The sequence below is a fragment of the Xenopus laevis genome, chromosome 2L, assembly GCF_017654675.1.
Source record: "Xenopus laevis strain J_2021 chromosome 2L, Xenopus_laevis_v10.1, whole genome shotgun sequence".
NCBI lineage: Eukaryota > Metazoa > Chordata > Amphibia > Anura > Pipidae > Xenopus > Xenopus laevis.
In genome coordinates, this window is record NC_054373.1 from 3,016,528 (window position 1) to 3,044,037 (window position 27,510).

At 43.9% G+C, this 27,510-nt stretch overlaps 1 protein-coding gene across 1 annotated transcript; it reads right to left on the bottom strand.

Annotated features, from left to right (window-relative positions):
- Window positions 1-5,472: 5,472 nt before the first annotated feature.
- LOC121399617 lies at window positions 5,473-7,037 on the bottom strand. Its single transcript, XM_041581157.1, has 2 exons — window positions 5,722-7,037; window positions 5,473-5,553 (listed from the first exon to the last, which is right to left on the bottom strand). Exon 1 carries the CDS (start codon window positions 7,035-7,037, stop codon window positions 5,937-5,939), a length of 1,101 nt encoding a protein of 366 aa, XP_041437091.1. The 3' UTR covers window positions 5,473-5,553; window positions 5,722-5,936.
- Between the last annotated feature and the right edge of the window lie 20,473 nt (window positions 7,038-27,510).

Below are 27,510 nucleotides of genomic sequence, written 5' to 3' on the forward strand. Positions count from 1 at the left end.
AATTATTAAAAGTGTTAATTCGTCCCTAATATCTAACCCTTGTCTTGACCCCTCTGCGTAACCTTGTTTGATTGGCTGAGCTCTTTTATTACCCTGGAGTGAATCCCATCCAGTCCTGCTCCTTTGTTCCCTTTCACATGTTCTACAGCCATAAAAAGTCAACAAAGCCTCATAGTCACATTATTATATTTTTTATTATTAATAAACATTAATATAAATACAATTATTTTTATAGGGATAAGGGAAAGGGTATAATATAACAGAAGAATTCCATGCACATTGGAACTGTGGGGGGGGCAAGGGGTCTGTAGCCCCCCGGTTTCAGAAGTTGATGCTCACTGGTGGGGAGTCGGGGAGGCAAGAAAAGTTTTGTACAGAATCTTCTCCCCCAACCCCCCACCCAAAATCTTCTTCCACAGCTCCTGCAGAATTCCTTTTGGCACCAGCATTTCCTATTGGAATGTTTCTTTTGCAGGATGCTGGTCCAAGCCGCTGGTTCCGAGCTGAGGAATCTGCAATGAAAGCAGCATCCAGTTAGTACCTGTTTAATGGGACACTATTGCTCGGGCGGAACATTCCCACCACATGCACCGTACAGCAGCACGTGAGCCTGCCGGGTCTATACAGTATTGGCCTCTGTACAGTCCCCACCCAAAGAGCAGTGTGCCTTGTGCCCCGGCTTGTCACTGTAACTCCCAGCACCCTCTGACATTCCTTATAGTCTAATGCTAGAGCAGAGATCCCCAACCGTTTGAACCGGTGAGCAACATTCACATGTTAAAGGAGTTGGGGAGGAACACTAGCATGAAAAATGTTCTTGGGGTACCAAATAAGTGCTGTGATTGGCCATCTGGTAGCCCTTAGGAGGACTGTCAACCTACTTGAGGCTCTGTTTGGCAGAATATGGGATTTTTATGCAACAAAAACGTGCCTCCAAGTCAGTAATTGACAAATAGGTGCTTGGTTTGAGGCCACTGGGAGCAACATCCAAGGGGTTGGAGAGCAACATTTTGCTCACGAGCTACTGGTTGGGGATCACTGTGCTAGAGTATGCTAAGTGTTGTAGTACAGAATCCCCAAAGTTAATCAGACAAACCGGTGTAGAAATCCTCCCAAAGAGAAGTTCTTATGGCCTGTGCTGTGAATAAATGTCACTCACCTGTCCATGATGACCGGTAAGGTCACAGTGCTGGTCAGCTGGTCCAGAGAAAGGGTTGGCACGGTAGAATTGTAGTTTCACTCTATACTCCATGTTAGATTATCGTTTCTTTCTCTGGATGATGTGCACTTGGAATGATTGGATCTCACAGTGATGTTCTGCTGTGGATCCAGTTTGTGATACCGTTAGCTCTGCAGGTTTTGATCCATTCAGCTTCAGTTGAGTAGAGGAAGGAGGAGGCTGAAGGATAGTTGCACTAGAGCAATAGGAGTGCATATATGCAAGTGTTAATTATCTGAGTTAGTATTTTAGAGGGTTTGTTACCGAATTCATTATATTCTGTCTTACATTTCAAATAGGCTTGTTCTGTATATGAGTCTAGTCGTTGCTTTAATTGGATTCTCTTTAACTCCAGCTCCTCGTGATCTTGTTTTGCTAAAGATTCTTTGTGTGTGTTTTCTAGGGTTTTGATTTCTTGTAGTAATGTTTGTGTTTTAAGGTTGTTTTCCTTTTTTAACCTGGAGCTTAGGGCTATTAGATTGTCTCTTGTGACTACTTTTATTGTTTCCCATAATGTAGATGGGTCTGTTCCGGGTAATTTATTGTACATTATAGTTTCTTGTATCTGTTCCTGTATAGAGCTTCTATTGTTTTTGTTTAGGAGAAGTCTCTCATTAAACCTCCATGTGAATGTTGCCTTCATAGTGGCCGGGATCTCTACTTGAGCTGTATATTTTGCATGGTCGAATAGGAGCATTGGTTCAATTTGTGTCTTCTTGACAAAATGTAGCCATTTTTGATTGATAAACATATGATCTATTCTGGAGTAGCTGTTGTGAGAGTTGGAGAAGAAGGTTTAGTCTCTCTCCTTTGGGTTGTGTGTCCTCCATATATCAATTAGGTTAAGTTTGTGTAGATGTCCTTTAATTTTCTTTAATGCTTTGTATGTAATGGCGGATTTTTGAGATGCGCAGTCTATAGTAGGATTAAAGGCTACATTAAAATCTCCTCTGACAAGTAGGATACCCTCTGCAAATTCAGATATTGTTTGTGTCATCTTTTTGATGTAACTGTCTTGGGTTACTCGGACATAAGGGGGTATATTTATCAAAGAGTGAAGTTAATAGTGAAGTTCTGCCACTAGAGTGAAATTCCACCACTCTCCATTCATTTCTATGGAATTTTTATAGGCGTAGTTATCAAAGGGTGAACTTTCACTTTCACCCATTGATAAATACGCCTTTCAAAATCCCATAGAAATGAATTGAGAGCTGCGGAATTTCACTCTAGTGGCTTTTATTGTGACTTAATGACCTTGTGCGTCAATTCAAGAGTCAATTGAAGTGAATGGTACATCTTTATGTATGAGGATTGATGTGCCCTTCACTTTGGCTTCTGGGTTAGTACTAGAAAAGACTTTATCAAACCATTTGTTTTTAATTATGGATTCATGAGCGGATTTAATGTGTGTTTCCTGGAGATATACAATTTTAGCGTCAAGCTTTTTGCAGTTGCTAATGATCTGTGCACGTTCCTTAGGGTTGTTTAGCCCGTTAACGTTTTGGGACCATATTGTTAAAGAAATATTACGTCCCATAGTGATCTGGTTTGTACGGTGTAATCTAATATTCACTCATTATGACCTGCTTCCATTGGATAGGGGGGTGGGAGAAGAACCATAACACATATAACTTAATATACATTTAAATGCAAATAAACAATTATTTTCTGTTACAACTTTAAATGCAATTGGGTCTGAACCACCTGTGCTTGGGGTGTACCACTGTGGGGGGGGGTTAGTAAGTATGAAGGGACAACAGTCATTGTTTGTGGCCCACTGACTTTTAGAAAATGTCTATAGTGGGAGCATTGGGGAGATAGTCTCATACAATTTAAGCATAAGTAACATTTACTGTCCAAGTATTATATACTCACGACTCCGCCCATTCTTTACTCAGCGTTTTCTTATTGGGTATAGTCTCTTTGAGGTATCGGCTTCTCGTCGTTTTTGGGGTTTCTGGATAAGAGGAACCTCCTGCCATGGATTGTCAGCCTCTGTAGTTGTTTCTTGTTGGTCTTTTCCTTTGTCGTTCCAGCCCATGATGGTGACTTTGTCTAGTTGGAACTTTCTCATAAAGTCCTTCAGATCATCTGGCAGCCGAAGTATCGCTTGAACTCCATCTTTGTTTGCCGTTTGGCTGAAGGGATAGCCCCATCTAAATTGTATACCTTTGGACTTTAGTTGATCTGTTAATGGCTTGAGTTGTTTTCTCTTGATTAACGTTGTCAATGATAAGTCTTGCAATAGTCTGATGTTGTTGTTTTCAAAAGTGAGTTTCTTTTCCGCTCTGGCCTTTAACAAGATTTCTTCTTTAAGTGGAAAGTTATTTATACAGTATAATATGTCTCTTGGTGCTTCTGCTGGCGCATTCCTTGGCTTGTAGACTCTGTGCGCTCTTTTTGCTATGGGGACAAACTCCTGATTCCGTTGCTGGTCAAATTACCGACATATCTGAGGGATTCAACGATGTGTATTAATAAATTTAAGGATATAGTTTGGAAACCTACTTACAAGTGGTTTTTCTATGGACGTGAATGCGCTGTATTCATCGATACAACATGATCTGGGTTTACACACCATTACCTTTTGGTTAGATAAAGAACGTTGTTTTTCGGAGTCTCAGAATGTATTTATTTTACAATCTATAGAATATCTCCTACATACTAATTATTTTTAATTTAATGGTGTTTTTTTTCTCCAAAAACGTGGTGCCACGATGGGGGGTATCCTTCACCCCCACCTATGCCAATCTCTTCATGGGGTGGTGGGAGCGGCGCCACGTCTTTGGGGATATAAACCCCTTCAGATCCCACATTGTGCAATTTTATCTCTATATAGACGATTGTGTGGGAATATGGGAGGGAGATGAGACATCTTTTCAGGCCTTCATTGAATTTTGCAATTGTGCAGTGGAAGGCATATCGTTCACATATGAGATCAGTGATTCTAGTATCCCATTTTTAGATACATTGTTTTCCTCAACGGGAAAAGAGGTGCATACGACCCTTTTCCATAAACCAATAACTAGGAAATCTTGTATTGTTTCTGAACTTGTTACCCCTCATATCTAAATAGGTCTCCACTGCTCTCAAACCCACCTCATGTGGGATCAATGAAAGAACGCAAAGCCCAATGCCCCCCAAAAGAACATCATCTCCCACTTCCCTCCCAACCAACTTCCTAAGGACTTCCAATGTGTCCTTCACATGAGAAGGGAGTGTTTCAACCATTGGTGCCAAGACAAAATCTATTTATTGCAACTCTCGACTCTTTCTGTTGGTCCCCCACCCTCCATCTGGGGAGTCTTTTGTGGATTTTTGGTTTATGATAAAAACACAATATCGTTGGGTGTTCAACACAGAGGTATTCATGCTCTTGTTTGTTAATTACCCCCACGGCCAACGCCTCATGTTAAATGGTCTTTAACCTACATTGTTACTGTTGTAAAGGATTACCATCAAGTTTCATATATTGGGAGGGGTCTTTGAGCTGTGTCTCAGCCTCCCATATATAATATTCTAGGCCCATTAATAACACTTTGCCCCCTTGTCGGAGGACTTCATCACCAATTGGTCCATGTTCTGTAGATGTTGAAGGACCTTCCTCTCCCCAGCAGTTAAGTTATCATCCTGTGATCCTACAAAGGAGGTTTTACTTCAATCACTTTCACAAACTGATGCACAACTTGTATCTCACCCAGAGACGGATATTTTTGGGATTTATTTGTAGATGTAGAATATAGGGAAACCTCCTCATCCACTAACCCCCCATGGACTTCAGTTTCTATAAACTCATTCCAAGATTTAGATGCCAATAATTCCAAATTATTAAAAGTGTTAATTAGTCCCTAATATCTAACCCTTGTCTTGACCCCTCTGCGTAACCTTGTTTGATTGGCTGAGCTCTTTTATTACCCTGGAGTGAATCCCATCCAGTCCTGCTCCTTTGTTCCCTGTTACATGTTCTACAGCCATAAAAAGTCAACAAAGCCTCATAGTCACATTATTATATTTTTTATTATTATTAAACATTTATATAAATACAATTATTTTTACAGGGAAAAAGGAAAGGGTATAATATAACAAAAGAATTCCATGCACATTGTAACTGTGGGGGGGCAAGGGGTCTGCAGCCCCCTGGTTTCAGAAGTTGATGCTCACTGATGGGGAGTCTGGGAGGCAAGAAAAGTTTTGTACAGAATCTTCTCCCCCAGCCCCCCACCCAAAACCTTCTTCCAAAGCTCTTGCAGAATTCCTTTTGGCACCAGCATTTCCTATTGGAATGTTTCTTTTGCAGGATGCTGGTCCAAGCCGCTGGTTCCGAGCTGAGGAATCTGCAATGAAAAGTAGCATCCAGTTAGTACCTGTTTAATGGGACACTATTGCTCGGGCGGAACATTCCCACCACATGCACCGTACAGCAGCACGTGAGCCTGAGCCGGATTAGAGACCCTCCCAAAGAGAAGTTCTTATGGCCTGTGCTGGGAATAAATGTCACTCACCTGTCCATGATGACCGGTAAGGTCACAGTGCTGGTCAGCTGGTCCAGAGAAAGGGTTGGCACGGTAGAATTGTAGTTTCACTCTATACTCCATGTTAGATTATCGTTTCTTTCTCTGGATGATGTGCACTTGGAATGATTGGATCTCACAGTGATGTTCTGCTGTGGATCCAGTTTGTGATACCGTTAGCTCTGCAGGTTTTGATCCATTCAGCTTCAGTTGAGTAGAGGAAGGAGGAGGCTGAAGGATAGTTGCACTAGAGCAATAGGGGTGCATATATGCAAGTACACCGCATAACATGAGAGGTGCAGTATCAGCTCACACTCACACTCAATGAGGAGCCACTGTAAGGTCACATTACTGTGTGTAGGGGCCACACTTGTATCTGTTGGGGCCTTTGCCTGGACCTTACTGCATTTAGCATTTCTCTCTTTGTCTCTCTTCTGTCTCTTTGTTACACTCTGTGAGGAGCGTTGAGCCTTTTTGGGGAAAGGGGTGATCTCTCCCCTCTCCAGGCATTCAATGAGGTGCTGTCTCATTCTCTTCTCATCATACCTGCAGCCAGTGGGGTCTCCGTTTGCCAGTAATTCGCACACATTGGCTATGGCATATACCCCACAGTCATTGCCATTGGGTTGTTGGTGCACCTTTAGTTGTATCAGGCTTCCCAGAGGATCTGGGGCCACTTCCCCATAGTATTCCAGGATTTGTCTCTTCATGGAATTGCTGAGTTTGGAGGATTTTAAGCTGTCCATGATCTCCACTCTATCGGATCTGAAACAAGATGCCAACCAGTGGTTCCGATCGCTATCAAAGTGGATCTGTACAGCTGGGCCACACACAGGTACAACCTGCCATTGGGCCTCAATGACGGATTGGAGGCCGTCGGCTCCAAACTGCCTTTTCAGCATTGCCTGTGCCGCGTCTATAACGTCATCCTCCAGCCAATCACAGCCCTGAAGGATTAGTTTCTGACGCGCCGTCAGCTTGAGCCCAGGGAGCCGTTTCTCTTCCGACGAGTCTGACGCTCCCTTGTCTGTCACTGAATCTCCAACGGTCATTTCCTCAGTTGGGTTCTCTGGCTCTGCCCCTTCTGTACCCACATAGGATACTTGGGCCTCTTCCTTCTTCTTCTTCTTCTTCCTGAAGATGCTCAGTGGTGGGAAGCAGCAATGGTGGCTCTTCTCTACATCTGGATCTTTGGCATCTGATCCAGGAAACTGGTTGGACTTTTTGGGATGAAGTAGATGGTGAAAGGGTTTGGCTATAGCAGCTTTCGCCCGTTTCAGCTCAGTGATGATCTTGCTCCTGTTCATCGCTAAAGCTGCAAGAAAATTAAAAATGGAGGCCCAGTTAGTGGCACTGCCTGGTTCCTAAAATCCCTAGTGCTTGTACAGCGAAAATAGGCACGAATGGGCTTTATTTACTAACAGTGAGCGGAGCCAGAGCCCACCGAGGCAGATTTATTAGTAGTTTCCCATGTTTTACCCACCTATAGTAAATAGGCCCCTAATAGAAGATGAAAGAAAATCATTTGTATGTCTCAGTGTCATTTTTATGAATAAAAAGCATGAATTTTGAGCCCCAGATCAGCTGAACCCCCACTCACCTCAGTCAGTCGCAAGATCTGAAGTGAATAATCAACTGCAAAGCTTAAACCACATCTGCTGCCATTATGACATCATCAACCTCTGATGTCACAAAGTCTCAGGCAGTCATGTGACCGTTACATGTTGTAGTGTAAACCAGAGAGAGGGATTCTGGGACATGTGAAAGGGATTATGGGATATGTGGCTCCTCAGTTTCCCAGTGAAACTGCTATTTTGCTGCTGGGGCCACTGACTGATAAGTGATAACATGTGACAATATAAATACAGCCCCATATTAAATGAAGTGCCGGGGGCAGTGCCCTTAGAGAGCAGAGAGCAGTTTAACTGTCACACTGCAGAGAGACACAACAGAAAGGCAAATCCTTCCCAACCCAGAGTCAAAGACCAATCGAATGTCACTATCTACGTGACACTAACAGTGCATGTAAAGGCTAATTCCCCCTTTCATTTTTATATTTCTGTCCCCCAAAATAAACTGCCATGTGTAATGGGAAGGGATTGATTTCTGTCTAATCCAGTAGCATCTTCTATGCTTCATTCATTTCGTTTTTTGTGTGTATATATATTGGGGGGTCCCAGGTCTTTACGCAGAGAGTCCAGGGACAGGTGGGGTACACTCAGCATAGAGGATATAGCAGTTCAGATGCTGCTGCCTTGGAACCTGCAGCCGTTTAGTTCGGTAACTCTGGGTCCCAATGGATCTTCAACCTGTGGCCCCCAGCTGCACTGCTGCTCCTGACTTCTGCCTGGTTCTGGAGCATGGGAGTCTCAGTAGCCACATCTCATATAAAGTCATAACAGATTCACTAGATAAATAATCTTATCCCATTTAGACTATTGCAATCTCCTCCTAACTGGCCTAACTGACTCCCTTACATGAGTTTTACTGGATTTAATATGGAAACTGTGTGTTTCACTCTATTGCCTGGCACCATGAAGACTGTAAATGATAAGGATATTAGAAGTCACTGAGGGGTTGTTCTGTGACCATATAAAGGCACAAGGCTGCAGGCTGAGTTATACAGGGAACTCTGAGTATCACTCATGTATTATAAGGGATAATGTACCCCCTACTGTAAATGATAAGGATATTAGAAGCCACTGAGGGGTTGTTCTGTGACAATATAAAGGCACAAGGCTGCAGGCTGAGTTATACAGGGAACTCTGAGTATCACTCATGTATTATAAGGGATAATGTACCCCCTACTGTAAATGATAAGGATATTAGAAGTCACTGAGGGGTTGTTCTGTGACCATATAAAGGCACAAGGCTGCAGGCTGAGTTATACAGGGAACTCTGAGTATCACTCATGTATTATAAGGGATAATGTACCCCCTACTGTAAATGATAAGGATATTAGAAGCCACTGAGGGGTTGTTCTGTGACAATATAAAGGCACAAGGCTGCAGGCTGAGTTATACAGGGAACTCTGAGTATCACTCATGTATTATAAGGGATAATGTACCCCCTACTGTAAATGATAAGGATATTAGAAGTCACTGAGGGGTTGTTCTGTGACCATATAAAGGCACAAGGCTGCAGGCTGAGTTATACAGGGAACTCTGAGTATCACTCATGTATTATAAGGGATAATGTACCCCCTACTGTAAATGATAAGGATATTAGAAGTCACTGAGGGGTTGTTCTGTGACCATATAAAGGCACAAGGCTGCAGGCTGAGTTATACAGGGAACTCTGAGTATCTCTCATTCTTCCCAACCCAGAGTCAAAGACCAATTGCAAGTCGCTCTCTACATGACACTCACTTCATTAAGTCCTCACACGTCTGCACAGAAGCTCGTTGTTACACACAGTCTGCGAAGAGTCAATGTTTTAGGGGGTTTTTTATTTGCAGAATCTTTTTCTAAATTGGTCAGTACATAAAATATTGCAGGAACACAAGAGAAATCAGTAAGAAATCTGTACAAAGGGAAAGAAGAAAGGGGTCGGAGACACGGGGTCGGACATGGCACTTAGCAGGGGGCAGGGGTATAGACTGGATAGTTGGTATCAAGTCCCTCTAGAGAGACCCATTTGGGACAGTCCAATCCCTCTGATCACTGAGGAATCAAACTGACATGATTTTTTTTTTATTATTATTAAAGGGGGACAAATTGTGTAAAAAACAAGAAAGTGCCATTGAGTTTTATTTTTTAAATATAGAAGAAACCTGCTGAAAAATGTAGTATTTTGGGTTGTATTGAAACATTCCTCCTAAATCTTAAATCATCTGTTCCTCTTCTGCTGCCTCCTTTCCAAGCTGTGTAGGGGAACCAATCAGAAGCTAGCCTGACCTGGTAGGGAACTGTGGGTGTGACTGCTCGGCTGTGGTTGGCTATTCCCCCTACACACCCAGCCCTTAATAATCAGTTCCCACAAACATAAAACAAGGCCTGTGACTTGCCTTATCCTCTGAGTGAGGGTTTGTATCACTAGATTAATAATTAGGGTGAAAGGGGCCCATTAGATCCTGTACATTTACTAGACCGGACACCTGAGTGTGTGACTATTGCCGTGTAATGCGCCATCTCTCATCAATGAATTTCTGGGAAAGTTCCCTATGGAATAGCGAGTGTATGTGATCCAATGCTCCCACACCTTGTGTCTTATTCCCTTCCCTTTAGATTGTAAGCTCTTTTGCACAGGGCCTTCCTCACCTTTTGTACTGGTATTGGTTGTGATGTATGTAACTCCATATGTTCTATGTATGTAATTCATGGGATTTAGTTGTATAAACACAATTACTTTACAGCGCTGCGAAATATGTTGGCGCTATATAAATACATGTTATTAATAATAATAATAATAATGATGCTCCCTTATATCTAATGATACCAGTAATGGGATCAGTCTGGTTCTGCTCGTTGTGTCTGTTGGACTCAGAGCTCTCACATTCCTGCCGCTGCTTTATAAAGGCTACTTGGCCATTCTGTTTTTGTTTTTTTAGGTTTTTATTTTTTGAATTTTAACAGGAGGGGTTACAGAGGGATAGACAAACAACACAAGACATGTCATGGTTCACATGTACAATTATACAATACATCCTGCAGCATTATGTCAATACTTAGTACAATCAGCATCCATTTCAACCTATGCTTCGGGCACATTAGAGCCGACAGATTACCAGCCCTAGGGCTTGGGGTTCCTGTATCAGGGAGGGGAGAGGAGTCATGCCATGCTACGGTCTAGGCCCTACTCTGGGATTTCAGCCAGGTGTACATCTAGCCATGGGCCCCAGATTTTATCAAATTTGCCCTGGCAACCTCGAGCCACATATGTAATTGAGGGCAACACTTCATTTACTAAGCTGACCCAGACTACTGTCTCAAGGGGATATCCCAGTGTGATCTTTCCATGCTTGTTTGTGCTTGCGAGCTGGGCTATTTCTCGCTCGCTAATAGTAGGCCCTGCCCGTGGATGGTCAAATAGGCAAGGGGGGCTCTATTGGGCCTGTGCAAGTGTTTATGGCCGAGTACATATATATAGTAGTCCTGAGGGCAATTGTTCTGGTGACTAAGAGTCAAAATATCCTGTATAGCAGTATATGCCACTGGTGCGGCCTATGGTCATGTGTTATCGCCCGTGGCGCCCCCTCCGATGCGTAGTTATTATGTACTTACTGTGGATTAGCCATTATTGCCGCTCCGGGCTATTTCTGGGCCCTCTCCCGGCTACGCGGGTGACCAGCGAGCGATCAGCTTCTGTAAGAGTTGCAAAAAAGTGGGATCTCTCCCGGAGGCAGTGGCCTAGACGGAATTCGGTGGGCTCGCTCAATGACCAACATCGTGGAGAAGACGTCTGGTCCCAAATTTTGCTTGAGCCAGTCCTCCATGAATGGTTCCGGCGTCTTGCCTTCAGCGTGCTCGGGGAGGCCAACAAGGCGAATATTGTTCCAACGCAGCCTGTTCTCGAGGTCTTCCGCCTTATTCGAGACGTGGGTAAGTTCAGCAGGCACTGATTGTTTTGTATCCTCCATCACTGATACGCGGTGCTCTACTTCCCTTGTCCTCTCGCGTAGGTTTTGGTCCACCTTAATGGTATCCAGCTGCGACGTTGTGTTGGCATACAATTCAGTCATGGCTGCAGTATATCTTTATTTGAAGGCTCCGATGGCGCAGATGCCTCCTGTGACAGTATGGGGTCCGAGGGCATGGAGGCCTGCTCTTGTTCTGCAGTGGACTCTGAGGTCGTTTGAGATGAGGAGGCAATTTGTCCAAACGGTTAGTGTTCATTTTGGGCCCATGCTTCCCCATGATTACTCAGAGAGGCTGCCAGCAGTTTGGCGGTAGTTCACGTGATATTAAGTGGTACAAAATCAAGAGCAGGATAAATCTTGTAGGGAGCCACTGTTCAATGTATCTGCTCATGCCGCCATCTTGGCTCCGCCCACGGCCATTTTGTTTGATGGCAAAAATGTAGTTATTTGCCTGCTGGAATTCTGCCTTAGTTACATAGTTACATAGTTAAATTGGGTTGAAAAAAGACAAAGTCCATCAAGTTCAACCCCTCCAAATGAAAACCCAGCCCCATACACACACCCCTCCCTACTGTCACATAAATGATATATACCCATATCTATACTAACTATAGAGTTTAGTATCACAATAGCCTTTGTATTATGTCTGTCCAAGAAATCATCCAAGTCCCTCTTATAGTCATTAACTGAATCATCACCCGGCAGTGCATTCCCCAACCTCACTGTCCTCACTGTGATGAACCCCCTACTCTGTTCCTTTAAATGAAACTTCTTTTCCTCTAGTCTGAAGGGGAGGCCTCTGGTACGTCATTCTCTTTATGGGTAAAAAGGTCCCCCTGCTATTTGTCTATAATGTCCTCTAATGTACTTGTAAAGTCTAATCATGTCCCCTCACAAGCGCCTTTTTTCCCCCAGAGAAAACAACCCCAACCTTGTCAGTCTCCCCTCATAATTTAACTCTTCCCTCCCTCTAACCAGTTTAGTTGCACTTAGTCTCTGCACTCTCTCCAGCTCATTTATATCCCTCTTAAGGACTGGAGTCCAAAACTGCCCCCATACTCCAGATGAGGCCTCACCAGGGACCTATAAAGAGACACAATTATGTTTCATCCCTTGAGTTAATGCCCTTTTTTATACAAGAACTTTATTTGCTTTAGTAGCCACAGAATGACACTGCCCAGAATTAGACAACTTGTTATCTACAAAGACCCCAATATCCTTCTCATTTAAGGAAACTCCCAACACACTGCCATTTAGTGTATAACTTGCATTTATATTATTTTTGCCAAAGTGCATAACCTGCATTTATCAACATTGAACCTCATTTTCCAGTTTGCTGCCCAGTTTTCCAGTTTAGACAAATCACTGTGCAAAGTGGCAGCATCCTGCATGGAACCTATAGTTCTGCACAATTTAGTCTCATCTGCACAAATAGAAACAGTACTTTCAATGGCACCTCCAGGTCATTAATAAACAAGTTGAAAAGCAAGGGACCTAGTACAGAGCCCTGCGGTACTCCACTATCAACACTAGATCTAATATCCAGGCTCAGAGCTGGCAGCATTTACTGGTCACATGTCTAAAAGCTAACATCTTATTGGTTGCTATGGGTTACTGCTCCTGGGCAAACTTAGTGCCTTTTATTACATATGGGGGTATGAACTTACTGAAACTCTGCCACTTGATACATTATATGTGTGAGTAGTGGCACAATATGAATGAGCCATGATATCATGGTACCCAACTCCTCCCCTAATCTAGTGCTGAGTTGCACTTGCCCTTTTATATTGTTTTATTTCTGATTATTTAATTGATGTTGATTTGAGGCCATTTCTTGGCTCTATGTTCTGTGTCTATAGGATGAGCACAGGGGATTCACTCCATTATTTTACTGCACATTTTATTAGACTTTGTTCTTCCTTATTCTGGGAATCTAGTGATGGGACAGAGACAGGAGTTGATCAGTTGTGGAATGAAGGGGACATATATGGGCTCGGATGGACTTGCCCAGCACTTTCTGTGGATAAAAGCTTTAGGGCACTAAGGGAAAGGATGTGAGACATTGGCACTATTATATATTCGCGCCGTGGGAAACCTCTCTGTTGGGAATTTAAATTCTAAGAGATAAAAAAGAACACCCCTTCGGCACTCGGATGAAAAAGCCCAGCAGGGTATCAGTAAATCTGTGGTGTAGAGTATGAGCTCTCACTTGATGCAAACTCACATCCCTAGACAATGTCTCAATGGCTTCTTTGGTTGGACAGTTTCTCTGCATTTGTAGACACTCGGCGGCACTCTGGGTGGTATGATTTATTGTGTCATGGTAGGTAACAACATCACCTAGATTGCCTTTGACTAAGGGAATGCTTTCCCAAAACGCGTCCTGGACTACTTTTTTGGATCTATCACAGTCGGAATGCTGGTGGCTGAGCACACGGAGCAGAGCTGATTGAAAGGATTAAGTTATTTGTAGACACTGCCCAAAAGGATTACATCTAATTAAGGAGGTGAAAACTCTGGGATTGTATGAGAGAATTTGTAGAGGTCTCTTTCCTAAACACCTCCGTGTAGAGTCCCTTCAACTCTTAATCAAAAGATCGAGGAAGGTCATTCCATTCCCATGCCACGTATATGTTATTCTGATGTTATAGGCATTCTGGTTAAGCTCTTCCACAAAGGCTGCCAATTGGTCAGGGGTACATTTCCTGTGGGTGACATCATAGCCCTTGACTTAGTGCCCTTGGGGGTAGGAAACACGTAGGGGGGATGGAGATGCAAGAATACTTTTTAACTTTGACTAATAAAGTACTATTTTTTAACTAAAATATTTTGGTCCTGTAGATCTGATTTGAGTGCTGGACAGCCCTGCTTTTTTTCTCATATTTTCTGGTTTGCTGCTCCCTAAAGCTGGGGGTGTGGGGCTGGTGCACCTGGACCACATCTACTACTTGGTGAGCTATTTACATTATATTCTGGGGCACCTTGTCTCTTCTACTACAGGGGTATTGCTCCACAGCACCAGCACATCATCCATGTACCAGAGTACAGCACCCCTGGGTGCAACCTCACATCTAGGGTAGACCTCCTCCATCTCCCACCTACAAAGATGGAGGCAGGTATACTCAGGTACACAGGCCACCCCATGGCCTAGCCTCTCACTTTGAGGTAGAATCTATCTCCAAATTTCAATACATTGTTGATGAGCACAAACTCCAGAAACCTCAATACAAATCTCATATTGGCTCTGAACTTGTGACCACCTCATATTCAAATAGGTCTCACTGTTCTCAAAACCACCTCATGGGGGATCAATGAAAGGACTGAATGTCCAGTGCCACCAAAATCATCTCCCAGTTCCATTCCATCTAATTCCATCCAAGGACTTCCAATGTGTCCTTCACAAAATACGGGAGTGTTTCAACCATTGGTGCCAGGACAAAATCTATGGACCTCCTGACTTGTTCTGTGGATCCCCCCACCCAGAAACAATTGGGTGCCCCGGGGGACTGTATTTTTTGTGCATTTTTGGTATATGATAAAAGCATAATATCGTTTTGTTCAACGTAGAAGTATTTATGCTCTTGTTTGTTAATTACACCCACGGCCAGTGCCTCATCTAAAATGGTCTTTAACCTACATTGTTACTGTTGTAAAGGATTACCATCAAGTTTCATATATTGGGAGGGGTCTTTGAGCTGTCTCTCAGCCTCCCATATATAATATTCTAGGCCCATTAATACCACTTTGCCCCCTTGTCGGAGGACTTCATCACCAATTAGTCCATGTTCTGTAGATGTTTAAGGGCCTTCCTCTCCCCAGCAGTTAAGTTATCACCCTGTGATCCTACAAAGGAGGTTGTACGTCAATCACAAACTGATGCACAACTTGTATCTCACCCAGAGACGGATATTTTTTGGATTTATTTGTAAAAGTAGAATATAGGGAAACCTCCTCATCCACTAACCCCCCATGGACTTCAGTTTCTGTAAACTCATTCCAAGATTTAGATGCCAATAATTCCAAATTATTAAAAGTGTTAATTCTTCCTAAAATCTAACCCTTGTCTTGACCCCTCTGCGTAACCTTGTTTGATTGGCTGAGCTCTTTTATTACCCTGGAGTGAATCCCATCCAGTCCTGCTCCTTTGTTCCCTTTCACATGTTCCACAGCCATAAAAAGTCAACAAAGCCTCATAGTCACATTATTATATTTTTTATTATTATTAAACAATTATATACATCATATTATTTTTATAGGGAAAAAGGAAAGGGTATAATATAACAGAAGAATTCAATGAGGAGGGCAAGGGGTCTGTAGCCCCCCGGTTTCAGAAGTTGATGCTCACTGGTTCGGTCGGGGAAACAATAAAAGTTTTGTACAGAATCTTCTCCCCCAGCCCCCCACGGGAAATCTTCTTCCTCATCTCCTGCAGAATTCCTTTTGGCACCAGCATTTCCTATTGGAATGTTTCTTTTGCAGGATGCTGGTCCAAGCCGCTGGTTCCGAGCTGAGGAATCTGCAATGAAAAGTAGCATCCAGTTAGTACCTGTTTAATGGGACACTATTGCTCGGGCGGAACATTCCCACCACATGCACCGTACAGCAGCACTTGAGCCTGCCGGGTCTATACAGTATTGGCCTCTGTACAGTCCCCACCCAGAGAGCAGTGCCTTGTGCCCCGGCTTGTCACTGTAACTCCAGCACCTCTGACATTCCCTTATAGTCTAATACTAGAGCAGAGATCCCCAACCCTTTGAACCGGTGAGCAACATTCACATGTTAAAGGAGTTGGGAGGAACACTAGCATGAAAAATGTTCTTGGGTACCAAATAAGTGCTGTGATTGGCCATCTGGTAGCCCCTAGGAGGACTGTCCAACCTACTTGAGGCTCTGTTTGGCAGAATATGGGATTTTTATGCAACAAAACGTGCCTCCAAGTCAGTAATTGACAAATAGGTGCTTGGTTTGAGGCCACTGGGAGCAACATCCAAGGGGTTGGAGAGCAACATTTTGCTCACGAGCTACTGGTTGGGGATCACTGTGCTAGAGTATGCTAAGTGTTGTAGTACAGAATCCCCAAAGTTAATCAGACAAACCGGTGTAGAAATCCTCCCAAAGAGAAGTTCTTATGGCCTGTGCTGTGAATAAATGTCACTCACCTGTCCATGATGACCGGTAAGGTCACAGTGCTGGTCAGCTGGTCCAGAGAAAGGGTTCGCACGGTAGAATTGTAGTTTCACTCTATACTCCATGTTAGATTATTGTTTCTTTCTCTGGATGATGTGCACTTGGAATGATTGGATCTCACAGTGATGTTCTGCTGTGGATCCAGTTTGTGATACCGTTAGCTCTGCAGGTTTTGATCCATTCAGCTTCAGTTGAGTAGAGGAAGGAGGAGGCTGAAGGATAGTTGCACTAGAGCAATAGGGGTGCATATATGCAAGTACACCGCATAACATGAGAGGTGCAGTATCAGCTCACACTCACACTCAATGAGGAGCCACTGTAAGGTCACATTACTGTGTGTAGGGGCCACACTTGTATCTGTTGGGGCCTTTGCCTGGACCTTACTGCATTGAGCATTACTCTCTTTGTCTCTCTTCTGTCTCTTTGTTACACTCTGTGAGGAGCGTTGAGCCTTTTTGGGGAATGGGTGATCTCTCCCCTCTCCAGGCATTCAATGAGGTGCTGCCTCATTCTCTTCTCATCATACCTGCAGCCAGTGGGGTCTCCGTTTGCCAGTAATTCGCACACATTGGCTATGGCATATACCCCACAGTCATGCCATTGGGTTGTTGGTGCACCTTTAGTTGTATCAGGCTTCCCAGAGATCTGGGGCCACTTCCCCATAGTATTCCAGGATTTTGTCTCTTCATGGAATTGCTGAGTTTGGAGGATTTTAAGCTGTCCATGATCTCCACTCTATCGGATCTGAAACAAGATGCCAACCAGTGGTTCCGATCGCTATCAAAGTGGATCTGTACAGCTGGGCCACACACAGGTACAACCTTGCCATTGGGCCTCAATGACGGATTGGAGGCCGTCGGCTCCAAACTGCCTTTTCAGCATTGCCTGTGCCGCGTCTATAACGTCATCCTCCAGCCAATCACAGCCCTGAAGGATTCGTTTCTGACGCGCCGTCAGCTTGAGCCCAGGGAGCCGTTTCTCTTCCGACGAGTCTGACGCTCCCTTGTCTGTCACTGAATCTCCAACGGTCATTTCCTCAGTTGGGTTCTCTGGCTCTGCCCCTTCTGTACCCACATAGGATACTTGGGCCTCTTCCTTCTTCTTCTTCTTCTTCCTGAAGATGCTCAGTGGTGGGAAGCAGCAATGGTGGCTCTTCTCTACATCTGGATCTTTGGCATCTGATCCAGGAAACTGGTTGGACTTTTTGGGATGAAATAGATGGTGAAAGGGTTTGGCTATAGCAGCTTTCGCCCGTTTCAGTTTAGTGATGATCTTGCTCCTGTTCATCGCTAAAGCTGCGGGAAAATTAGAAATGGAGGCCCAGTTAGTGGCACTGCCTGGTTCCTACAATCCCTAGTGCTTGTACAGCGAAAATAGGCACGAATGGGCTTTATTTACTAACAGTGAGCGGAGCCAGAGCCCACCGAGGCAGATTTATTAGTAGTTTCCCATGTTTTACCCACCTATAGTAAATAGGCCCCTAATAGAAGATGAAAGAAAATCATGTGTATGCCTCAGTGTCATTTTTATGAATAAAAAGCATGAATTTTGAGCCCCAGATCAGCTGAACCCCCACTCACCTCAGTCAGTCGCAAGATCTGAAGTGAATAATCAACTGCAAAGCTTAAACCACATCTGCTGCCATTATGACATCATCAACCTCTGATGTCACAAAGTCTCAGGCAGTCATGTGACCGTTACATGTTGTAGTGTAAACCAGAGAGAGGGATTCTGGGACATGTGAAAGGGATTATGGGATATGTGGCTCCTCAGTTTCCCACCGAAACTGCTTTTTGCTGCTGGGGCCACTGACTGATAAGTGATAACATGTGACAATATAAATACAGCCCCATATTAAATGAAGTGCCGGGGGCAGTGCCCTTAGAGAGCAGAGAGCAGTTTAACTGTCACACTGCAGAGAGACACAACAGAAAGGCAAATCCTTCCCAACCCAGAGTCAAAGACCAATCGAATGTCACTATCTACGTGACACTAGCAGTGCATGTAAAGGCTAATTCCCCCTTTCATTTTTATATTTCTGTCCCCCCCCCATTTATTTGTGTGTATATATATTGGGGGGTCCCAGGTGTTTACGCAGAGAGTCCAGGGACAGGTGGGGTACACTCAGCATAGAGGATATAGCAGTTCAGATGCTGCTGCCTTGGAACCTGCAGCCGTTTAGTTCGGTAACTCTGGGTCCCAATGGATCTTCAACCTGTGGCCCCCAGCTGCACTGCTGCTCCTGACTTCTGCCTGGTTCTGGAGCATGGGAGTCTCAGTAGCCACATCTCATATAAAGTCATAACAGGTTCACTAGATAAATAATCTTATCCCATTTAGACTATTGCAATCTCCTCCCAACTGGCCTAACTGACTCCCTTACATGAGTTTTACTGGATTTAATATGGAAACTGTGTGTTTCACTCTATTGCCTGGCACCATGAAGAGAAGCAGTTTATGTGCAATTCTACTGGAGACGGAGTCTGTGACCAAATATATATGTGTATATACCATATATAAGAGTATCACTCATGTATTATAAGGGATAATGTACCCCCTACTGTAAATGATAAGGATATTAGAAGACACTGAGGGGTTGTTCTGTGACCATATAAAGGCACAAGGCTGCAGGCTGAGTTATACAGGGAACTCTGAGTATCACTCATGTATTATAAGGGATAATGTACCCCCTACTGTAAATGATAAGGATATAAGAAGTCACTGAGGGGTTGTTCTGTGACCATATAAAGGCACAAGGCTGCAGGCTGAGTTATACAGGGAACTCTGAGTATCACTCATGTATTATAAGGGATAATGTACCCCCTACTGTAAATGATAAGGATATTAGAAGTCACTGAGGGGTTGTTCTGTGACCATATAAAGGCACAAGGCTACAGACTGAGTTATACAGGGAACTCTGAGTATCACTCATGTATTATAAGGGATAATGTACCCCCTACTGTAAATGATAAGGATATTAGAAGTCACTGAGGGGTTGTTCTGTGACCATATAAAGGCACAAGGCTGCAGGCTGAGTTATACAGGGAACTCTGAGTATCTCTCATTCTTCCCAACCCAGAGTCAAAGACCAATTGCAAGTCGCTCTCTACATGACACTCACTTCATTAAGTCCTCGCACGTCTGCACAGAAGCTCGTTGTTACACACAGTCTGCGAAGAGTCAATGTTTTAGGGGGTAAAAAATCTTTTTCTTTTTCTAAATTGGTCAAAGTAAAATATTGCAGGAACACAAGAGAAATCTGTACAAAGGGAAAGAAGAAAGGGGTCGGAGACACGGGGTCGGACATGGCACTTAGCAGGGGGCAGGGGTATAGACTGGATAGTTGGCATCAAGTTTTGAGAATATTGTTAGGCCCAGATCAGGGGGATTTAGTGCAGATCCTGTCAGTGGGGGAATATAGAATAAGAATTGCTACACTGTCCCAAAGAGAATCACTTCAGTCATTGGGCCGTGTGCCCCTGTTCTACTGAGTGGGGATCAATTGTATCTCCCTCTAGAGAGACCCGTTTGGGACAGTCCAATCCCTCTGATCACTGGGGAATCAAACTGACATGATTTTTTTTTATTATTATTATTATTATTATTATTAAAGGGGGACAAATTGTGCAAAAAACTGTTATTTTCTTTTAATATAGTAGAAAACTGCTGAAAAATGTAGTATTTTGGGTTGTATTGAAACATTCCTCCTAAATCTTAAATCATCTGTTCCTCTTCTGCTGCCTCCTTTCCAAGCTGTGTAGGGGAACCAATCAGAAGCTAGCCTGACCTGGTAGGGAACTGTGGGTGTGACTGCTCGGCTGTGGTTGGCTATTCCCCCTACACACCCAGCCCTTAATAATCAGTTCCCACAAACATAAAACAAGGCCTGTGACTTGCCTTATCCTCTGAGTGAGGGTTTCTATCACTAGATTAATAATTAGGGTGAAAGGGGCCCATTAGATCCTGTACATTTACTAGACCGGACACCTGAGTGTGTGACTATTGCCGTGTAATGCGCCATCTCTCATCAATGAATTTCTGGGAAAGTTCCCTATGGAATAGCGAGTGTATGTGATCCAATGCTCCCACACCTTGTGTCTTATTCCCTTCCCTTTAGATTGTAAGCTCTTTTGCACAGGGCCTTCCTCACCTTTTGTACCGGTATTGGTTGGGATGTATGTAACTCCATATGTTCTATGTATATAATTCATGTGATTTAGTTGTATAAACACAATTACTTTACAGCACTGCAAAATTTGTTGGCGCTATATAAATACATGTTATTAATAATAATAATAATGATGCTCCCTTATATCTAATGATACCAGTAATGGGATCAGTCTGGTTCTGCTTGTTGTGTCTGTTGGACTCAGAGCTCTCACATTCCTGCCGCTGCTTTATAAAGGCTACTTGGCCATTCTGTTTTTGTTTTTTTAGGTTTTTATTTTTTGAATTTTAACAGGAGGGGTTACAGAGGGATAGACAAACAACACAAGACATGTCATGGTTCACATGTACAATTATACAATACATCCTGCAGCATTATGTCAATACTTAGTACAATCAGCATCCATTTCAACCTATGCTTCGGGCACATTAGAGCCGACAGATTACCAGCCCTAGGGCTTGGGGTTCCTGTATCAGGGAGGGGAGAGGAGTCATGCCACGCTACGGTCTAGGCCCTACTCTGGGATTTCAGCCAGGTGTACATCTAGCCATGGGCCCCAGATTTTATCAAATTTGCCCGGGCAACCTCGAGCCACATATGTAATTGAGGGCAACACTTCATTTACTAAGCTGACCCAAACCTTCAAAAGTGGGGCTTCTTTTCTCATCCATCCCTTTATCACCACCTTTTTGGCATAGAATACTAGTGCTCTCATGAGTGATCGAGTCTTGCTTAGGGGGTGTAAATCCTCCACTAGCCCCAGTAGGCAAACCTCTGGGGAGCACACCTGAGTTAAATTCAAATTGTCTGCTAAGTATTTCACGACCTTCTCCCAAAATCTATGCACTGGGGGACAATCCCATGGCAGGTGTGGAAAGGAAGCCCCAGGTTCCCCACATCGTGGGCACATACCACCAGCTTGCCCTCCCCTCCTCTGAGCTTTCATGGGTGTGAAATACACTTGATGAGCAAATTTAAATTGAATCAGTCTGTCCCGTAGTGAAATCAAATCGCTATACAGCGAGTCAGTGGCATCTGCCCATTGCTCCTCGCTAAGAGCCGGTATAGATGGCTGCCACCTTCTTTGAGCTCTGGCAAATGGTGGGGGAATAGTGGCTATCAGTGCCTGGTATTATCTTGATGTTAATTTAGTTGTCTCTTGGTTATGCAATATCTGCTCCACATGGGGAGTGACTTATTCTACTTCTAAGAAGGAGAATTGTGCCCTGAAAGCATGTCGTAACTGTAGATATCTGTACAGTTGCAAGTTTGGGTTCCCTAGTTTTACTTTCAGTTGTTGGTAGGTGGGGAAGGATTGGTCTATCAGAACGTCCCCGAGGAACTTTACGCCCATTAGTGGCCAATATGAGAAGTCTTGGAGATATTTCAAGTGTGGAAGATTAGAGTTCCGCCAGAGCGGCAGAAAGGGGGAGACTATTGGTTGCACATGCCCTGCAATTGTACAGGCAGTCCTCCGGGCTCTGAAGGGGGTAGTCAGCATAGAGGGGCAGTCCGCATAGTCCTTTAAATTCCTATATGGCATATTTTTAATGGCCTCTAGTGAGCCTAGTCTGCTTGGTAGCTGCAGCAGTGTAGGGTCTTCCACATCGCTCTGAAACAAAGGGTGTATGTGATGCATCTGACTCACCAGAAAATAATACCTTAGGTGGAGTAGGGCAAGACCTCCCTTTTGGACTGGGGCTATGAGGGAGCACCATGCCATACGTGGGGATGTGTTGGCCCAGAGGAAGGGGATGATTCTTGCATTAAACGTATGGAATAGATGCTCTGGGACTCACACCGGGGGAATTGTGCAGCTTGTATAATAGTTTGGGCAAGTAAATCATCTTATACAGATTTACCCGGCCCCATAAGGTAATAGGGAGTTTAGTCCATACCACTGCTGCTGCCTTAAATTTGTCAATTACTTGGATCCAGGTTGTCCGCCAGGTATGCAGTGAGGTCTGTTGAAATAACAATGCCCAGGTACTTAAATTTGGATACCCATTGGATGCCTCCGATGTCAGTGGGGGCTTGCGGCAGTGGGTCTATTGGGAGAATCACCGACTTGGACTTATTTATCACTAGACCAGAATACTTCCCTAGTCTTTCTATCTCTGACACAGCTGTTTTCAGGGACTCCCTAGGGTCGGCCAGAAAAAGTAGTAGATCGTCGGCATATAGAGCCAATTTGTCCTCCAGAAGGCCATGCTTAAATCCCACAATCCTTGGGTTTTGCCGCAGGGAGAGGGTATTTAAAACCACTACAAGCTAGTGGTTTTAAATACAGCAACTGGACCCAGCTTAGGAATTTTGGCCCAAATCTAAACCTCCGCATCACCTCCCACAAGAATGGCCATTCTACCGAATCGAATGCCTTAGTGGCATCTAAGGAAACTAGAACCCTAGCACCCGCATTGTCATGGTTTGTTTGTAGGTGGGTATACACTCTCCTGATATTTATTGCCGTTGATTTAGTGGGCATAAAGCCAGTTTGGTCTAGATTGATGATAGTGGGGCTACCTTAGTCAGTCTCATGGCTAGGATTTTAGGAAATATTTTAGTATCAGTGTTAGAGAGAAATGGGCCTGTATGAGTCGCAGGACTCTGGATCTTTCCCTTCTTTGGCAATCAACACAATACTCGCCTCATAAAAGGAGGGGGGAAGTGTTGCCTGTTCAATGGCATATTCAAATGGGTGTTGGATTAGGAGGTTACCTTGTAAATTATACCAAGATGTTGGGAACCCATCTGTGCCAGGGGTTTTGTTCAAGGGAAGGGCTGCAACTGCCATTGCTACTTCAAGTGCCGTTATAGGTTGCTCGAGATAATTAACATCTTCCCTTGTGAGCTTAGGGAACTGTATTGGCTCTAATACCTGGGACAGTTGATCCTGAGAGTAGGTGACCCTAGATTTATATAGCTCTTTGTAGAAGTCAAGAAATGCTTCAAGTATCCCCTGCTGGGTAAAAATCAAGTCACCCTTAGCATCTCTCATTCTAGGTACTAGAGTTTGGGAGTCTCTGGCTATGGCCAATCTTGCCAAAAATGTCCCAGTCTTATCTTCCTGGTCAAATATCTTTTGGTCTGTATATAGTAACCGTTTCCTGGCTAATTATCCGGCGTCTTGCCTTCAGCGTGCTCGGGGTGACCAACAAGGCGAATATTGTTCCAACGCAGCCTGTTCTCGAGGTCTTATTCGAGACTTCTAGCAGTTGTTTGGAGAGTTGGGTAAGTTCAGCAGGCACTGATTGTATTGTATCCTCCATCACTGATACGCGCTGCTCTATTTCCCTCGTCCTCTCGCGTAGGTTTTGGTCCACCTTAATGGTATCCAGCTGCGACGTTGTGTTGGCATACAATTCAGTCATGGACTGCAGTATATCTTTATTTGAAGGCTCCGATGGCGCAGATGCCTCCTGTGACAGTATGGGGTCCGAGGGCATGGAGGCCTGCTCTTGTTCTGCAGTGGACTCTGAGGTCGTTTGAGATGAGGAGGCAATTTGTCCAAACGGTTAGTGTTCATTTTGGGCCATACTTCCCCATGATTACTCAGAGAGGCTGCCAGCAGTTTTGTGGTAGTTCACGTGATATTAAGTGGTACAAAATCAAGAGCAGGATAAATCTTGTAGGGAGCCACTGTTCAATGTATCTGCTCATGCCGCCATCTTGGCTCCGCCCCCGGCCATTTTGTTTGATGGCAAAAATGTATTTATTTGCCTGCTGGAATTCTGCCTTAGATCTAATATCCAGGCTCAGAGCTGGCAGCGTTTACTGGTCACATGTCTAAAAGCTAACATCTAATTGGTTGCTATGGGTTACTGCTCCTGGGCAAACTTAGTGCCTTTTATTACAAATGGGGGTATGAACTTACTGAAACTCTGCCACTTGATACATTATATATGTGAGTAGTGGCACAATATGAATGAGCCATGATATCATGGTACCCAATTCCTCCCCTAATCTAGTGCTGAGTTGCACTTGCCCTTTTATATTTTTTTATTTCTGTCTGATTATTTAATTGATGTTGATTTGAGGCCATTTCTTGGCTCTATGTTCTGTGTCTATAGGATGAGCACAGGGGATTCACTCCATTATTTTACTGCACATTTTATTAGACTTTGTTCTTCCTTATTCTGGGAATCTAGTGATGGGACAGAGACAGGAGTTGATCAGTTGTGGAATGAAGGGGACATATATGGGCTCGGATGGACTTGCCCAGCACTTTCTGTGGATAAAAGCTTTAGGGCACTAAGGGAAAGGATGTGGGAGACATTGGCACTATTATAATATATTCGCGCCATGGGAAACCTCTCTGTTGGGAATTTAAATTATAAGAGATAAAAAAGAACACCCCTTCGGCACTCGGATGAAAAAGCCCAGCAGGGTATCAGTAAATCTGAGGTGTAGAGTATGAGCTCTCACTTGATGCAAACTCACATCCCTAGACAATGTCTCAATGGCTTCTTTGGTTGGACAGTTTCTCTGCATTTGTAGACACTCCCGGCGGCACTCTGGGTGGTATGATTTATTGTGTCCTGGTAGGTAACAACATCACCTAGGTTGCCTTTGACTAAGGGAATGCTTTCCCGAAACGCGTCCTGGACTACTTTTTTGGATCTATCACAGTCGGAATGCTGGTGGCTGAGCACACGGAGCTTGCTGAGCTGATTGAAGGGATTTACTTATTTGTAGACACTGCCCAAAAGGATTACCTCTAATTAAGGAGGTGAAAACTCTGGGATTGTATGAGAGAATTTGTAGAGGTCTCTTTCCTAAACACCTCCGTGTGTAGAGTCCCTTCAACTCTTAATCAAAAGATCGAGGAAGGTTATTCCATTCCCATGCCACGTATATGTTATTCTGATGTTATAGGAATTCTAGTTAAGCTCTTCCACAAAGGCTGCCAATTGGTCAGGGGTACATTTCCTGTGGGTGACATCATAGCCCTTGACTAAGTGCCCTTGGGGGTAGGAAACACGTAGGGGGGATGGAGATGCAAGAATACTTTTTAACTTTGACTAATAAAGTACTATTTTTAACTAAAATATTTTGGTCCTGTAGCTCTGATTTGAGTGCTGGACAGCCCTGCTTTTTTTCCCATATTTTCTGGTTTCTGCTCCCTAAAGCTGGGAGTTTGGGGCTGGTGCACCTGGACCACATCTACTACTTGGTGAGCTATTTACATTATATTCTGGGGCACCTTGTCTCTTCTACTACAGGGGTATTGCTCCACAGCACCAGCACATCATCCATGTACCAGAGTACAGCACCCCTGGGTGCAACCTCACATCTAGGGTAGACCTCCTCCATCTCCCATCTACAAAGACGGAGGCAGGTATACTCAGGTACACAGGCCACTCCATGGCCTAGCCTCTCACTTTGAGGTAGAATCTATCTCCAAATTTCAATAAATTGTTGATGAGCACAAACTCCAGAAACCTTAATACAAATCTCATATTGGCTCTGAACTTGTGACCACCTCATATTCAAATAGGTCTTACTGCTCTCAAAACCACCTCATGGGGGATCAATGAAAGGACTGAATGTCCAAAAAATCATCAAAATCATCTCCCACTTCCATTCCATCTAATTCCATCCATGGACTTCCAATGTGTCCTTCAAAAAACCATTGGTGCCAGGACAAAATCTATGGACCTCCTGACTTGTTCTGTGGATCTCCCCACCCAGAAACAATTAGGTGCCCCGGGGACTGTATTTTTTGTGCATTTTTGGTATATGATAAAGGCATAATATCGTTTTGTTCAACACAGAGGTATTCATGCTCTTGTTTGTTAATTACCCCCACAGCCAACGCCTCATCTAAAATGTTCTTTAACCTACATTGTTACTGTTGTAAAGGATTACCATCAAGTTTCATATATTGGGAGGGGTCTTTGAGCTGTGTCTCAGCCTCCCATATATAATATTCTAGGCCCATTAATACCACTTTGCCCCCTTGTCGGAGGACTTCATCACCAATTGGTCCATGTTCTGTAGATGTTTAAGGGCCTTCCTCTCCCCAGCAGTTAAGTTATCACCCTGTGATCCTACAAAGGAGGTTTTACTTCAATCACTTTCACAAACTGATGCACAACTTGTATCTCACCCAGAGATGGATATTTTTTAGATTTATTTGTAATGTAGAATATAGGGAAACCTCCTCATCTACTAACCCCCCATGGACTTCAGTTTCTATAAACTCATTCCAAGATTTAGATGCCAATAATTCCAAATTATTAAAAGTGTTAATTCGTCCCTAATATCTAACCCTTGTCTTGACCCCTCTGCGTAACCTTGTTTGATTGGCTGAGCTCTTTTATTACCCTGGAGTGAATCCCATCCAGTCCTGCTCCTTTGTTCCCTTTCACATGTTCTACAGCCATAAAAAGTCAACAAAGCCTCATAATCACATTATTATATTTTTTATTATTGTTAAACATTTATATAAATACAACTTTTTTTTACAGGGAAAAAGGAAAGGGTATAATATAACAGAAGAATTCCATGCACATTGGAACTGTGGGGGGGGGGCAAGGGGTCTGTAGCCCCCCGGTTTCAGAAGTTGATGGTGGGGAGTCTGGGAGGCAAGAAAAGTTTTGTACAGAATCTTCTCCCCCAGCCCCCCACCCAAAATCTTCTTCCTCAGCTCCTGCAGAATTCCTTTTGGCACCAGCATTTCCTATTGGAATGTTTCTTTTGCAGGATGCTGGTCCAAGCCGCTGGTTCCGAGCTGAGGAATCTGCAATGAAAAGCAGCATCCAGTTAGTACCTGTTTAATGGGACACTATTGCTCGGGCGGAACATTCCCACCACATGCACCGTACAGCAGCACGTGAGCCTGAGC

Coding starts and splice junctions, on each gene's coding strand:
- LOC121399617 (XM_041581157.1), bottom strand. CDS start 7,037: ATGAACAGGAGCAAGATCATCACTGAGCTGAAACGGGCGAAAGCTGCT.